This window comes from Poromitra crassiceps (genome assembly GCF_964638095.1).
Source record: "Poromitra crassiceps genome assembly, chromosome: 21".
NCBI lineage: Eukaryota > Metazoa > Chordata > Actinopteri > Beryciformes > Melamphaidae > Poromitra > Poromitra crassiceps.
In genome coordinates this window covers 14,533,181-14,548,532 of record NC_139638.1, presented here as the reverse complement: position 1 = coordinate 14,548,532, position 15,352 = coordinate 14,533,181, and the positions used below count along the sequence as shown (strand labels likewise).

At 44.8% G+C, this 15,352-nt stretch overlaps 1 protein-coding gene across 1 annotated transcript in view; it reads right to left on the bottom strand.

Moving 5' to 3' along the window:
- The window catches only part of loxhd1a (lipoxygenase homology PLAT domains 1a), a gene marked incomplete at both ends in the record, with an annotated part of 59,058 nt that extends 51,026 nt beyond the window's left edge, over positions 1 to 8,032 (bottom strand). Inside the window, 2 exons of the mRNA XM_083657919.1 lie at positions 1,704 to 1,818; positions 7,744 to 8,032. Of these exons, the coding sequence (XP_083514045.1) occupies positions 1,704 to 1,818; positions 7,744 to 8,032 (404 nt within the window). The remainder of the gene's footprint in view (positions 1 to 1,703; positions 1,819 to 7,743) is intronic.
- Between the last annotated feature and the right edge of the window lie 7,320 nt (positions 8,033 to 15,352).

Here is a 15,352-nt window from a genome sequence, read left to right as displayed (position 1 = left end):
TCCATAGTATGTGATATTATTATGGAAAAAATGTGACTATGCACACATCTCTTATATATTATTACAGTAGTATAGCATGTGATTACATTATAATTCTACTTTCATATTAAGCCTATAGATACAAAACGAGGTTGTAGGACTTGATCAGTATTGACTTCTTCCTACTCCTTTTCGGGCATGATAAACAAATGTAAATTGATTGTGAATTTGCTGTAAACTGTATGCTGTGAACTCGAATTAACTATGCTTGTTAATTAACTATATTTCTTTTATTCTTTATCTTTGGGTTTTTTCAACATGTTCGAAATAAAATCTAATCTAATCTCAATCTAATCTAATGTGCATTGATTAAAAAAAAATCGACACACATGAATACCCCTGAATCTCTGTCTGCATGTCAAATCACCTGTAAAGAGAATGACGAGCAGACATGGAGAGAAAAACCAAACCCCATGCAAACTTTGGAGAATTCATGCAATTTTTAATGTGCCTTAATTGCATTGGATTTCCAAAGGTTTGCACTTTAAATCTGCCCTGATGACTCAGTCTGGCAAATATGCTGGGAGCCATAGCAACAACCCCCTCTTACCTGTATCATGTGTTCACTGAGCATCGCACAATACAGGCAGGACCTAATATATATCGGAGTAAGGTGAAACCCCGCCTCCCTGACGCTGTTGCCACACATCAACTCCCATAATCCCGTATTTCATAAAGTGCACACACAGCATGTATACTGTATGTATAATGGGATGAATGAGACCACTACAAGGTATCAAGTGTGGCTTACAATAAGGTGCTACACTCTATCCACACTGCACAGGTAACCCTATCTGACAATCTAATGTGTGCAGAGTTAAGGGGAGGCTCAGGCTGCTCACTCCCCTGATAAGATCCCCTTAGGGTCATGTGATCATTTCAACACCAATGACATCGTGGTCTTCCTTCATTTGCCTTGAATGGAAAGGAAGACCGGCCATGTCACATGGTTCCTCCTTACTCCAGATATGCTGTGTCCCATAGTTTACACCACTGTATGGAGAAGAGCCTCCTGCACCACAACATCAACATGTTCCTCTTCTCTCACATCAAAAGGATTTTAGATTTCGGCCCAGGTAGCAGTTGTGACAAATATAAATATAAATATAAATATAAATATAAATATAAATATAAATATAAATATAAATATAAATATAAATATAAATAAATGTATATATATATTTCTTGATTGATTACGGGCTGCATTTCTGAGGACACCACGCCACTAATAAACTGGCTCTGTTTAGCAGGAATGCTCTCTCATACAGTGTCATAAGCACAATACAACCCAACACAAGGACAGACTCATATAACCATCCTTAGGCAGATTGATTAGAAAATACCTCTCTTCTGTGCTGAAGGAGGAGAGGAATAGAAAAGGTTAACCGTTAACAGCTGAAATTGAGAGACTTGATGCTATTGAACCTGCTCTCCAACACATATGAACTCATACAGAATGAAGTGATGGCCTTACACAGCTACATCAGGTGCTGGTTCATCCAATACATACAGCCTAGTGTCATAAGCACAATCAGTCAAAACAGAGTCACTGAACCTTCATTCCATTACAGGCAGGGCCTAATCATAATTAGTGTCTTTTAATGTAAGACAACATGTTAATTAAATAATTGGATAATCCAACGTGAAGACGTTTTTAAACTCACTTGCTGGCCAGATGCACCTTGGGAGTGACGCCAAAGTCTCCAAATAGGGTGACAAACACATTGGCATCTGTACCCGCGCCCTTGACGTCACCAGTGACAGCTACCACCTCGTACACTGAGAGAGAGAGAGAGAGAGAGAGAGAGACACAGAGAGAGACAGAGAGAGAGAGAGAGAGAGAGACAGAGACACAGAGAGAGAGAGAGAGAGAGAGACAGAGAGAGAGAGAGAGAGAGAGACGGAGAGTGTGAGAGAGAGAGAGAGAGAGAGAGAGAGACACACACACACACAGAGAGAGAGAGAGACAGAGTGTGTGAGAGAGAGAGACATAGAGAGAGAGAGAGAGAGAGACAGACAGAGAGACAATGAATGAAGACAAAGAGGACGAGATGTAATAATGATCACAACTGTGCAATTTACGATAGCATCACGAGAGCAGACAGGGAAAATGTTTCGAAAATCTAACAAAAAGAAGGAAAAGACATAAACAAGGTAACATTCACAGTGTTCAATAATCGTAAAACGTTGTGCTGGCAACCGTGCAATAGATGCTTTTCACATGGGCCATTTTGTGTCAAAAAGGCAGGGTAAACAACACAGGTGCAAGCAAAACACTAATGACTGAGGGTTTCCAACTTCCATGAGTACAAGTTGGAAACCCCGATTAGTGTTTTGCTTGCACCTGTGTTGTTTACCCTGCCTTTTTGACACAAAATGGCCCCCGTGAAAAGGGTCAATTAGGCAGCGTTATGTTTCCTTCCATACACCGTCGCCAGGGAATTCAATGCGGCGAATGTGCAGTGAATCCATGCCTCTCTCACATTTCACCACTCTATTTGTGTCTCTTTGTTTCAACTGACAGCGAGAGGAAGGGGATAAAAAGTCAGCAGTCTGTAACATTTGTCTTTGTCTTGTGTCGTGTGTTTGTGTGTCGTGGATAACATGTTTCAGGTGACTGTCTCTCAACAGACGGATGTACGTGGTTGACACTAAATGTGCAGATAATATACTGTAGTAATGTTGCATTTTTCTGTGCTTTCACTTTCATTGGAGTATTGATTACTTCAACTGGGCTAAGTGTTATAGCGTGTAATACAGATGACATTATACACACTGTGTATAATGTCATCTGTTGTTTACGGTCTAAACGTTGTTTGTTGTCATGAGTCCAATGGACTGGAAATGAGCCATCGCATTATTTGCAAATCCCAAACCCTAAAATCTTTTATAAGACATCAAAATCTGAAGTTTTTTTTTACTTGACTAGCCTGCATCTACTATATTTGAGTACGCGTCTCCTCTAGGTACTAAATTAGTCATTTTCTAATAAGCACTTCCACCCTCACTCAAATCTAATTGAATTAGCCGTATGTCTACATGTGCAAATTAAATGTCTCAACCCTCTTTCTACCTTTCAGTTACCCAATTACTTCAGCAGCAGCTTAGAAATTGGCTACTGCCTGTGTGAATCAATACCTTGGTTTATACAGAGGAAATGCTATAGTCCTGCTAGTCTATAGTACTGTAGGCACATCTAACCCAGGCAAAGGGGTTATGGACGGTAAACCCCTCACCTGTGTGGTTATGGTGGTTATATAACATCCAGACAACAGTGAATATTGCAGGAGGGGGAAACACAATACATACAGGACTTTACTCTGCCAGCCTGTACAGAGATGCCTTTGGAGGACGAAGAGGTTTCTAATGTAAACATAGGAAGACTCCCGTGGCCTAAGGATATATATTATAGATGATTAAGTGAGGATGATCTGGTCGATCTGGTCCTTCATTGCTCTGTGTGATTGTAAAGGAGAGAAGAGTTAAGGGTGGACTGGATCAGTTGATATAAGCCATAAGTGCATCGTGAAACACATGGTTTACAGAGACTGAGACAATTAAAATGGCAGCCAGGGAGAAGAGAATACAAGTATCACATATAAGAGGAGGACACACATGAACAAGCAAGTGTACAAACAGAGTCAGGTGGATACTAGTCTCGCTGGCCAGCCTCCTCTCCCTTCCGTCCGAGGAGTCTGGCGCCGCAGGTCTCCATAGTGGGATTGCGATGGGCGGTGCTTAGCGGCAGTGCCCTTGGAAAATAGTTTCCAACAATCCAACTTGCCCTTTTCAGCGTGTAGCAACGAGCTAGCGTGTAGGTTTCTGCCGTTAGCTTGCTAGCTAGTTAGCGTTGTTGTTTTCACTGAGGCGGCAGGGCACTATTTACAGCGACACACAGGGAGGAGGGAACGGAAGCCGCTCTGATTGACATGGTCGGAGCCAATGACAGAGCTTCTTAAGCGGGGAGCGGAAATCCGGCAGTGTCTGAAACCGATGCCTCCAATGGGAGAGCAGAGTAGAGCAGGGGAGGGTTTATCCCAGTTATGGAGACCTGCGGCGCCAGACTCCTCGGACGGAAGGGAGAGGAGGCTGGCCAGCGAGACTAGGAGGATACAGAATGAAACGTCCAGGGCAGAGAAGGAAAAGGAGAGGCAGAGAGCTGATAAAGAGAGAGACATGGAGACGTAATTAACACTAAGCCCAGCGATTACAAGCTGATTAAAGAAGGAGAGAGACACCTGATAAAATCTGAGACAGCGGCCTAGTCAAACTAAGCCTTGATAAACTCCTCCATCAGATAGAGACTTCTGGAGAGCGGCCTGACTGACTGCCAGCCAGCTAGTCAGCCAATGAGGAAACTGGATCCAGCGCTGCTAAGCGATACCACTGTGCTAAGTGATCAGGAACTAAAAATACACTACATCAACTCAATGACTGCTCTGCCTCTGCTGCTACTATATGTTACAGGCTACTACTATACTAATAGTCTTAGTCTTCTTCAGTAATAGTCCACCACAGTGTTGAGATCACAGAGGAAAAGTTCAACTTTGTCACAAAGTCAGCACTGTTTCTCTCGACATGATGGGAAACACAAGATGTTAAGATGACCTGTAGGTCTACGTGGTGCAGTGTCATGTCAACTTGTTTCAAACACCTGTGAATTCAACTGACTCCTGCACCTTCCAACCGTCTGGGCTGCTCGATTGCATTCGATCGAATTCAATCTGATTTGATTAAATTCAGTTCTATGGGCTGGTCAGCGCTTTGAGTTGATTTGAGTCTGTTTGAGTCCGTTTGAGTCGATTTGAGGTTATGATACAATACGATAAGCAGTGTTGGGCAACTTACTTAAAAAATGTAATTAATTACTGATTACACATTACTCACTGTAAAAGTAATTAGATTACTTTACTTACGGTATTAATCAGCAGCAACAGTAAGGCGTTATATTACTCGTTAACGTTACATCACATCCATTACGTTGATCAGCCGTGGAAAGTTGCCATTAAACAGCTCAAAATCCTCCACACTCACAAGCTGCATCTCTTCTATTTAAACAGTAGAAACAGAAATGAGATATTGTGGTTTAACAAGGAGGCGCAACAGCCAGCATTAGCATAGCCTCAGTGACTCCAGAAGTCAGCTGCGAATCCGATTGAATTCTGAACTAAACTAGCTTGATTGCCTGATTGGTGATGTGTGCGCTCCACTTGAACTGGGAAGTGTGAATATCCGAGGCGAGTTCCCACTTGGCTCCTGGATGTCTATGATTCCTGAATGGGCAAAGATGGTTGATTGAGGGTTCTTTGATGTAGGCTAACGTATATATGTATGGCTAACGTTAGCAAGCCAGCTAAACTACAACACAGCTTTGGAATTACCGCAAATGGCATGCAGTCTGTCAGCTCAAGGCAGAGACCACTGATCAACCCTCCAGGACGCCGACCCCAAGTGTAAAATAATGTTATGCGTTACAAAGTATAGGCTACTGCGTTACCGCCCCTTAAAGGGACAGTTCACCCCGAACTCAAAATACATTTGGTCCTCTTCCTGTTATTGCTTTATCCATCTAAATTAGACTATTTTGGCACGAGTTTTGGAGATATCGGCGGCATAGATACAGTCGGTCTGTGTGGGAACGCCCACAAAATGTTACCGTGTCAATGGGCTGACTCACCAAAGGACGGTGCTGGCTCAACACTACAGGACTGGGGATTCTAGAGCAGGTACATAGACCTCTGTTCAGATGTGCGTTTACTGCGGTGGTTGAATCACAGATCCTGTCTGCCTGGGCTGGGCTAGCAGCTAAATGCTAACTATGCTGAATGGGGAGAACCGAACAGGAGGATTTACCCCACCCTGACCACGGCCCCAGCCAGCTACCCAAGCGTCTATGACGAGACATTGACTGTATCTATAGAGATGTCCGCCTTCTCTAAAATACAATGGAACTGGATGGCACTCAGCACGGCTTGTCGTGCTCAAAGCGTCAAATAGCATAGCCTATAGGCTACAGTAGGCCTACCCTACATTTAAAAACTCAACAGCATTGTCTCTTTCTAGAAATCATGACCTGGTTACGTTACTCAAGATCCACAGACAGACCTTGTTGTGAGCAGTTTCATCTAGGAACTATTTTCTTTCGACCAAACTACACCTGCTAGCTGCTAACATGTAGCAGGTGTAGAAAATATTTTCTACGTGCTAGCAGCGAACAGGTGTCATTCGGTTGAAAGGAAATTGTTTTTACATGAAACTGCTCACAAGAAGGTCTGTGGATTATCTTGAAAACCGGCTCATGATTTCTGTAAAGAGATACTGCTGTTGAGTTTTTCAAATGTACTTTTTGGCGCTTGAGCACCACAAGTGGAGTGCCATCCACTACACTTGCCCCCCATTTCTGTCTGCATATATGCCAAAGAATGATTTCCTGTTTTCAGGTTGAAAACTATTTGCTACTGTATTTCACTATGTATATACTATGTGTGGTAATACTATGTATTTCACAATTTTAAAAAGCATTAATCTGCGAAAAATCTGCAAAAAATGCCATGTTTTCTTCCTATCCAGTAAATCACCTCGGGACCCCCTGAAATGAGCTTCCAACCCCGTGGCCCCCAGGTTGAGACACCACTGGTCTGATCTGTTTTCAGAAAGCTCCTCTGGCTCTCCACCCTGCCTCTGTCCCTGATGCTGCTCTCTGCCTCTGGCTCTCCACCCTGCCTCTGTCCCTGATGCTGCTCTCTGCCTCTGGGACGGCACCCAGCACCCGTCTGCCTCTGTCGGCCTCTGTTCACCTCCGTCCATGTGGAACATCACCCAGCTTCCCCCCAAGAACAATCACAGAGGGATTCCCCAGCTGGCAGGCAGGTGTGAAGAGAGGACAGGTGGGGGGACCTGTGTTTGAAATTGGACTGGTACGGTCGTGTTCCAAGTTGGGGCACAGTGGAGGGTAAACGCAAGTAAACGCTCTCTGCCTCTTTGAAAGGAGGCAGGGAGTTTACTCACCTATTTTCAGATCAATGAGGGGGGAAAGGTGAGTAAACGAATCACCTTTGAGAGTTTACCCAGCTCTGTATTTACCACTACACACCTGCAACACACCTGTGTATTTACCACTACACACCTGCAACACACCTGTGTATTTACCACTACACACCTGCAACACACCTGTGTATTTACCACTACACACCTGCAACACACCTGTGTATTTACCACTACACACCTGCAACACACCTGTGTATTTACCACTACACACCTGCAACACACCTGTGTATTTACCACTACACACCTGTGTATTTACCACTACACCCCTGCAACACACCTGTGTATTTACCACTACACACCTGCAACACACCTGTGTATTTACCACTACACACCTGCAACACACCTGTGTATTTACCACTACACACCTGCAACACACCTGTGTATTTACCACTACACACCTGCAACACCCCTGTGTATTTACCACTACACCCCTGTGTATTTACCACTACACACCTGTGTATTTACCACTACACCCCTGTGTATTTACCACTACACCCCTGTGTATTTACCACTACACCCCTGTGTATTTACCACTACACCCCTGTGTATTTACTGTACCACTACACCCCTGCAACACACGACATACGCTCAGGACTTACCTGAAGATGTGCAGCGTGTGTGAGGCTTCTCTGCTGGACTGCTGGGCCATGGTCTTACCTTTCTTTTTGTGGTACTCATCCTCGTATTCGTCGGAGTCCACGTCTGTGTGGTAGTTCAGCAGCTGGTTCGTGTAGATCTCGGCGTAGTCCACCTGTTTGCTTTTGGATTTCTTCCCCTTTTTCTTTTTATCTTCATCGCTGTCTGCGGAGCCCTTCTTCGGCTTCTTCTTCTTCTTCTTCTTCGAGTCCTCCTCCTCCTCCTCGATGAGGGGCTCCTCGTCGTCATCCTGAGGTTTCTTCTTCTTCTTCTTCCCTCCGTCTTTAGACTTCTTATCCTTGGAGCCCATCTCCTCCTTGATCACCTCTGGCTCCTCTGAGGAGGAGGACTTCTTCTTTTTCTTCTTCTCCTCCTTTGCGCCCTCAGTCACTTCTCCCTCTTTGAGTTTCTCTGATTTCCTCCTCTTGGAACTGGCCCTGGTGTCATTGTTGTTCTGCTCGTCCCGCTCATCCTCCTTTTCAATCACAACAGCATCCTCCTCCTCCTCCTCGGGCTTCTTCTTTTTCTTTTTTTCCTCTTTTACCTTCTCACTCCCTCTCCTCTTCTTCTCTTTCCGCGGTGCCTCCTGCTCGTCAGAGGTCTCCGCGTCGGTCTTGTGTTTCCTCCGAGTCTTCCCACGGTTTGCGGTGTCGCCGCCGGCGTCCCCTTGGCTCTTCTCCGTCGACCTTGGCTCCGTCTCCTCCACTTCGTCATCGTTGACCTCTTCGGTTTCCTCAGAAGCCGCAGGTTTTTTCTGTTTCGCCGGCATCTTTTATTCATCCACTTCCCTGGCCTTTAGTGCTGCCTTGAGTTTCTAAAGTGGTAAGACAACGCATTTGACCCTTGGCTGTCAGGGAGGCGCTGGGACCTCTGGGTACAGCGAGGGCGGTGTGGGGCGCGCGGGTGAAGGCAGGGAGGCTCTCTGTGTTTCTGAACGTACAACTCTGACACGCTGGACTCATGAAACATTAGTGTCACCTCGGTGCTCACGTGACGCGCTGGAGAAAGCCCTGTGAAAACTTATCCTCTCTGCCACCGCACGCTTCATTATTCATGGTGTCAGGATCGCTTTACGGGCCGGGGGCGTCTCGCTTTTAGCTGGACACACACACTCACACACACACACACACGCGCGCGCGCGCGCACACGCACACGCGCACGCGCACGCACACACACGCACAGACAGACAGACAGACAGACAGACACACTCACACACAAACTCTCCCTTGCACTCCCTCCTTGTTAATGTTAAAAGTACGTTAAATGTGTATGAATCCAACAAAGCTGGCTAGCAGAGTGTCACTGTGTATTGAATGAACAACCAGCAATGATTGATGTTCTTCTCAGCTGCTGTCAGACCACTTCAAAGTCCACTTCAAGTGGTTATTGTGTGGAACCGCATCAACATTTCTCTGCTGTCTGTCTTGGTTTAAAGTGGTTATTGTGTGGAACCGCATCAACATTTCTCTGCTGTCTGTCTTGGTTTAAAGTGGTTATTGTGTGGATAACCGCATCAACATTTCTCTGCTGTCTGTCTTGGTTGATGTATTGGTCCTGTAAAACAGAAAGAGCTTAAATGGGAGATTCTGGTGACTGGAGCACCATTGTCCCTACAGCCTACTTTCCCTGAAGTGTTTTAGTTTAGTGAAATTTGTATTGGCAGAAATCTGAATACACAATCTTTGTCAGATTCATTTTGATCAAGAAAGTAGTTGGCATCCGGGTAGCGCAGTGGTAGATTCCCTGCCAACCAGGGGCGGACTGGGATTATAATTCAGGCCGGGCATTAGATACCAAGCAGGCCAGGCCGATACGGGCCGACGCGCGTGAAACATTTGGGCCGTTTGAAGCCCAATTTGGGTCGTTTGAAGCCAGATTTGGGCCGTTTGAAGCCCAATTTAGGCCGTTTGAAGCCAGATTTGGGCCGTTTGAAGCCCAATTTGGGCCGAGTCCAATTTTACAATGAGATGCACCCACTTTAACCCTGAATAAAGTAATAAAACCACTAGTAAACCAGTAGGCGGCGCCTGGCCTGCTGTTCAGTGACTGACTGGGGGCACCAAAAAATTTTTTTTTTTTTTTTTTTTTTTTTTTTTTGCAGGCTGCCAGGCCAGGCCAGGCCACCGGGCATTTGCCCGACGTGCCCGATTATGCAGTCCGCGCCTGCTGCCAACCAATGAGGGTTGCCGGTTCGTGCCCCATGTTACCTCCGGCTTGGTCGGGCATCCATACAAGCACAAATGGCCATGTCTGAGAAGCTGGATTAAGGGTATGTGTCCTGGACTAACGCCTCCTCTGGTCGGTCAGGGGGCCTGTTTGGGGGGGGAGGGGAACTGGGGGCGGTGGCATGATCCTCCCATGCGCTACATCCTGCGGGCGGAACTCCTCACTGTCAGGTGAAAAGAAGCAACATGTATCGGAGGCAGCACATGCTAGGCTACAACTCTCACCAGAGCAGCAGAGGGGGTGGAGCCATGACCAGGACAGGGGGAGGCGTAGCAGGGGGAGTTAGTGAAGTATGCTACAATTGGGGAGAAAATTGCGTGTGTGTGTGTGTGTCTGTCTGTCTGTCTGTCTATGTGTGTGTGTGTGAGTGTGAGTGTGAGTCATATCTGCACCTGTGCATGTGCCAAATCCTTCCATTAGGCTTATTGCTGCCACCTGATAGCTGATCATGGAGGTGTGAGTCAGTCAAGGGGACGGGGGAGTGGAGAAGGGCACAGTTTGCTCATACTGATGCTAACATGCTAACATGCTATCAACATCACATGACTTCATCCATTCATGACAGCAGATAGTCATACCTCATCTGACCCACAGTGAAGTGAATCCACTGTGTGCCCCATCACAACAGACAAAATGCTACAATACAATGTTACCATTTCTTTTTTATTAATCACATTTATGGTAAATGGACTGTATTTATAGAGCGCATTTTATATAGTCTATCGACTACCCAAAGCGCTTTTACATGAATACCTCACATTCACCCATTCACACACCAAGGGCGTCTGCAGCCATGCAAGGCGCCAAATGCTCGTCGGGAGCAGTTAGGGATTCAGTGTCTTGCTCAAGGACACTTCGGCACACTACCGGGAGGAGCCAGCCTCGGACCGGGAACCTTCCGATTCCCAGGGGACAGCTCTATCTCCTGAGCTAATGCCATTTATAAGATTTGTGTAATAAAGTAATAATGAAAAACTCCATTCTAGAAATAGACTATGTCTTGTGTAAGCTACTCATATCCATCATTCGCCTGCGAGTAACTTGTGTCTTGGGGTAATCCATCGTATAGTTGACCTCTGACCTCTGTGCTCTCTTCTTATCCTATAGTTGACCTCTGTGCTCTCTTCTTGGTGGTTGTGTCCAAGTGTTGTGACCTTCTGAGATTCCGCCCTGTTCTGCCATATTCACACACACTGCAGCTCTTATCAAAACCATACGGACATCATTTATTTCAATGTATTTCTTACTGTAAATTGAAATCATAGCGAGAGAGCTTATTGAAATGAATGAATGAATGAATAGTGATGGATCTGATTGTTTCTTTCTGAATTGTTTTCTTTCTGGATCAGATTCTGTCAAACTGATCTGACCTGACCATTATAGGCTCCATCCAGTCAGAGTGAATGAGTCTCGTTTCAGATGTATTCCTAAGCATTTCATGCGCTACAGCAGTGATTCTCAACGTTTTTCATATGAAGGACCTCTATGTACACATTAGGCCTGCGGACCGCAATTTGACCCAAACCTGACAATATTTTTATTGTTAGATATAGATATGATTTTGTCCAGAATTCCATGACTATCTGTATTTTAGGTAGAAAGATAACAGTGAACATTCTTTTCAATTAAATCATGGTCAAGTTTAACAATTCATCAATTTGCTGGGGACCCCCTGGGTACCCCAAGGACCCCTGGGGTCCCCAGACCCCACACTGAGAAGCACTGTTCTATAGAATAGATCATGTTACAACTCACTCTCATCACAGAGCTTTCAGAATGTTACTTGTATCTTCACATTTGCTAATAGATTTGTTTTATTTATTTGTGCTTGACAGATGAATACCAACTCCAGAGTGTCGTCAGGTAGGCTATGGAACAGTATAATGATCTGATCTGATCTGATCAGGTAGGCTATGTAACATAACTCAGTATGATCATCTGATCTGATCTGATCTGATCTGATCTGATCTGATCTGATCAGGTAGGCTATGGAACATAACTCAGTATGATCATCTGATCTGATCTGATCTGATCTGATCAGGTAGGCTATGTAACATAACTCAGTATGATCATCTGATCTGATCTGATCTGCTCTGCTCAGGTAGGCTATGTAAAATAACTCAGTATGATGATCTGATATAGAAAGCAGACTCAGACATCCCTCGGCGAGGCAGCCAGCGAGAAGTCACTGACACCAGCCACTGCTTAATAATGGAGGTGCTGACAGCACCTTTGCTTAAGGAGCTAATTGGAGCGGACAAACCAGAGGTCAACTGATCTGAAGAGAGACGCTTCATTTGTGTCAGTCGCTTTGCCGCAAGGAACAAGACAGCTCCTACACACCAGAGTATAAGACTACAACATCCATGAGACAGCTCCTACACACCAGAGTATAGGACTACAACATCCACAAGACACCTCCTACACACCAGAGTATAGGACTACAACATCCACAAGACAGCTCCTACACACCAGAGTATAGGACTACAACATCCACAAGACAGCTCCTACACACCAGAGTATAGGACTACAACATCCACAAGACAGCTCCTACACACCAGAGTATAGGACTACAACATCCACAAGACAGCTTCTACACACCAGAGTATAGGACTACAACATCCACAAGACAGCTCCTACACACTGGAGTATAGGACTACAACATCCACAAGACAGCTCCTACACACTGGAGTATAGGACTACAACATCCACAAGACAGCTCCTACACACCAGAGTATAGGACTACAACATCCACAATACTGCTCATACTGTCACCGGTGCCACAGTAATACCAGTTCTCATTTTGGGTTAATATATTGCCAGTCCTAATTGTTAGTGTTACTAAAGGTAGGCTATGTGTATGCTTATACTGCTGCAGTAAGCACTCACACACATACACAGTTTATATACTACTACAACAACAACAACAACATGACCAGTGAGAAAATTCAAACAAGTTTATTTACAAACACAATACCAGTATAAAGTATAATAATGCAGAATCCGTTACAGTAAGAAGCACTGTGTTATGTACATTACCGGCTATTCAGTACACCAATTCCCTTGCTGTTCCATTCTTAATTCAGTTGTGTTGTCTATAAAACAATTTGGTGGTTCTAAAATTCAAACCAAAGTTTTTGTTTTTGTTTTGCTTGTTTTTGTGTGCTCGTAGTTATTGAACTCGTATCTCTTGTGCATACACAGAGAGAGAGAGAGAGAGAGAGAGAGAGAGATATCATACAAACACACACACACAGAGAGAGAGAGTGCATACACAGAGAGAGAGACGGAGAGAGAGAGAGAGAGAGAGTGCATACACACAGAGAGAGAGAGAGAGAGAGAGAGAGAGTATGGCAAAACAAAAGCTCCTTTAAACAACCTTAGCAGTGATGCCCTTCAACTATAAATGAATGAACTAGGGATGGGGCCGATCCGATCCAATATCGGTATCGGGTGCCGATATTGGCACTAATTCACGGATCGGATCGGATCGGAATCGGGGTTTTTTTTTTTTTTTTTTTTTTTTGCATTTCCAGCGTGGGCCGCACATGCAGCTGGTATTGGTATCGGCATAATATCGGTATCGGCCGATGTCCAAATTCAGGTATCGGAATCGGATCGGAAGTGAAAAAATGTGGATCGGTGCATCCCTAGAATTAACAGAAAAGTGACAAGTGGCTAAACAAAACAAGCATCCAGCTTTCCAATGCTCACATGCACAAAGCTTTCAAGAGCACAAGCTGAAGATTCAGGGGGAGATCATGACAGAATGACAGAATGCAAAGCAGTAGTAGTAAAAGTATATTAATTTCACGAAGGGGCAACGACCACTTTCATACTTCCATCCATCGTCAATGAAAACGGCATCCAATATTATACAATTCAACTTTGAACAAATGTCGTTGGTTTTCTGGGAGCTTCAGTAGAGGCTTACGTGTAAACATATTTCAGTGATCATTGAAGCAGGCACGCACAAAGCCAAGTATAGAATAAAGTCATGCACAGCATTACATGGTTATGAAGGGAGTTGTATCTTACAGGGAAACAGGACTTCACACATTCCAGTAGAATATAAGAAGAGAACCTGTATCTTCAAGAGTCTCAAATGGCTCTTGATTCAGTAGAAGAATTGGTTTGACATTGATGTACTTCAGATAAGCAACACGTGGGTGAACTGCATCTCCCATAAGGCAGCATGGCTTCAGACATGAAGGACAGCAGGTTGCTCAACAGCTCTGTGACTCTTGACTAATACGATGATGATGATGATGATGGGCTTGGAGCTGCGGTGGCATCGTTATAAAATAGCTTCGTCCAAAAACTGTGACAAGCCCGAAAAAACACACGCAATTTTTTGCACCAGAAATATGAGAGGGGATTTTCCAGTGCTTCAGTGAAATGGGAGGAGAGTAGCACTGTTTTAAATTATTCACCCAGTGAATTTGGTGAATAAGAAAGAGTCATAAAGCTACACAATAAGAAATGTCATAGTTTTACCTCCCACTTTTTTTTTTTTTTACCATAACCTATTCCCCCCCCCCCCCCCCCTTTTTTATTATTAGCTCAATATCAAGGTTTAGGCTTTTTTTTCTTTTTTTTTAACACAAACATTAGAAGCTTCCCAGAGGGCAGGGGAATGAAGGAGGACAAATAAACCATCAGAGAGAGAGAGAGAGAGAGAGAGAGAGAGAGAGAGAGAGGGAGAGAGAGAGAGAGAGAGAGGGAGAGAGAGAGAGAGAGAGAGAGAGGGGGAGAGGGAGGGAGAGAGAGAGAGAGGGATTGAGAGGGAGAGAGAGAGAGAGAGAGGGAGAGAGAGACAGAGAGAGAGAGGGAGAGGGAGGGAGAGAGAGAGAGAGAGAGGAGAGAGAGAGAGAGAGAGAGAGAGAGAGAGAGAGAGCGAGAGAGAGGGAGAGAGAGAGTAGTAGACTAATAAATACTTGTGCAACGTTGAGTAGAAAACAACACGTCTGTACAGCACTGAGCCACTAGAAAACGTCACGGAGACGACATCACGGACGACCACTTTTTACATTAAAAACAAGCATCCCAAAGGTCAGACAGTCAGAGCAAACAAAACATCTAGTAGAGAAATCATATTGTTGGCATTAAAACAAGCAACCTTCAAATGTGTAATGTATGCTCGAAACGCCGACTCTTTTTCCCACAGCGCTGGGCCAGTGGGGATTCGAGGGGTGGGTTGGGGGAGTGACTATCTGGGCCTATGGGAGAGGGCGGACGGGGGGGGGGGGGTTAGGGAAAGGGCGTCATAGCTAGGGAGAGAGTCGGCATTTGATTCAATACTGTATAATATTTTACAATAATATTTGTGTTCAATACTGAGCCATCTCATTCGCTGTCCATCAGATAAAACGCACCTGAAAAAAACTCAAAGGGGTAAAAATGT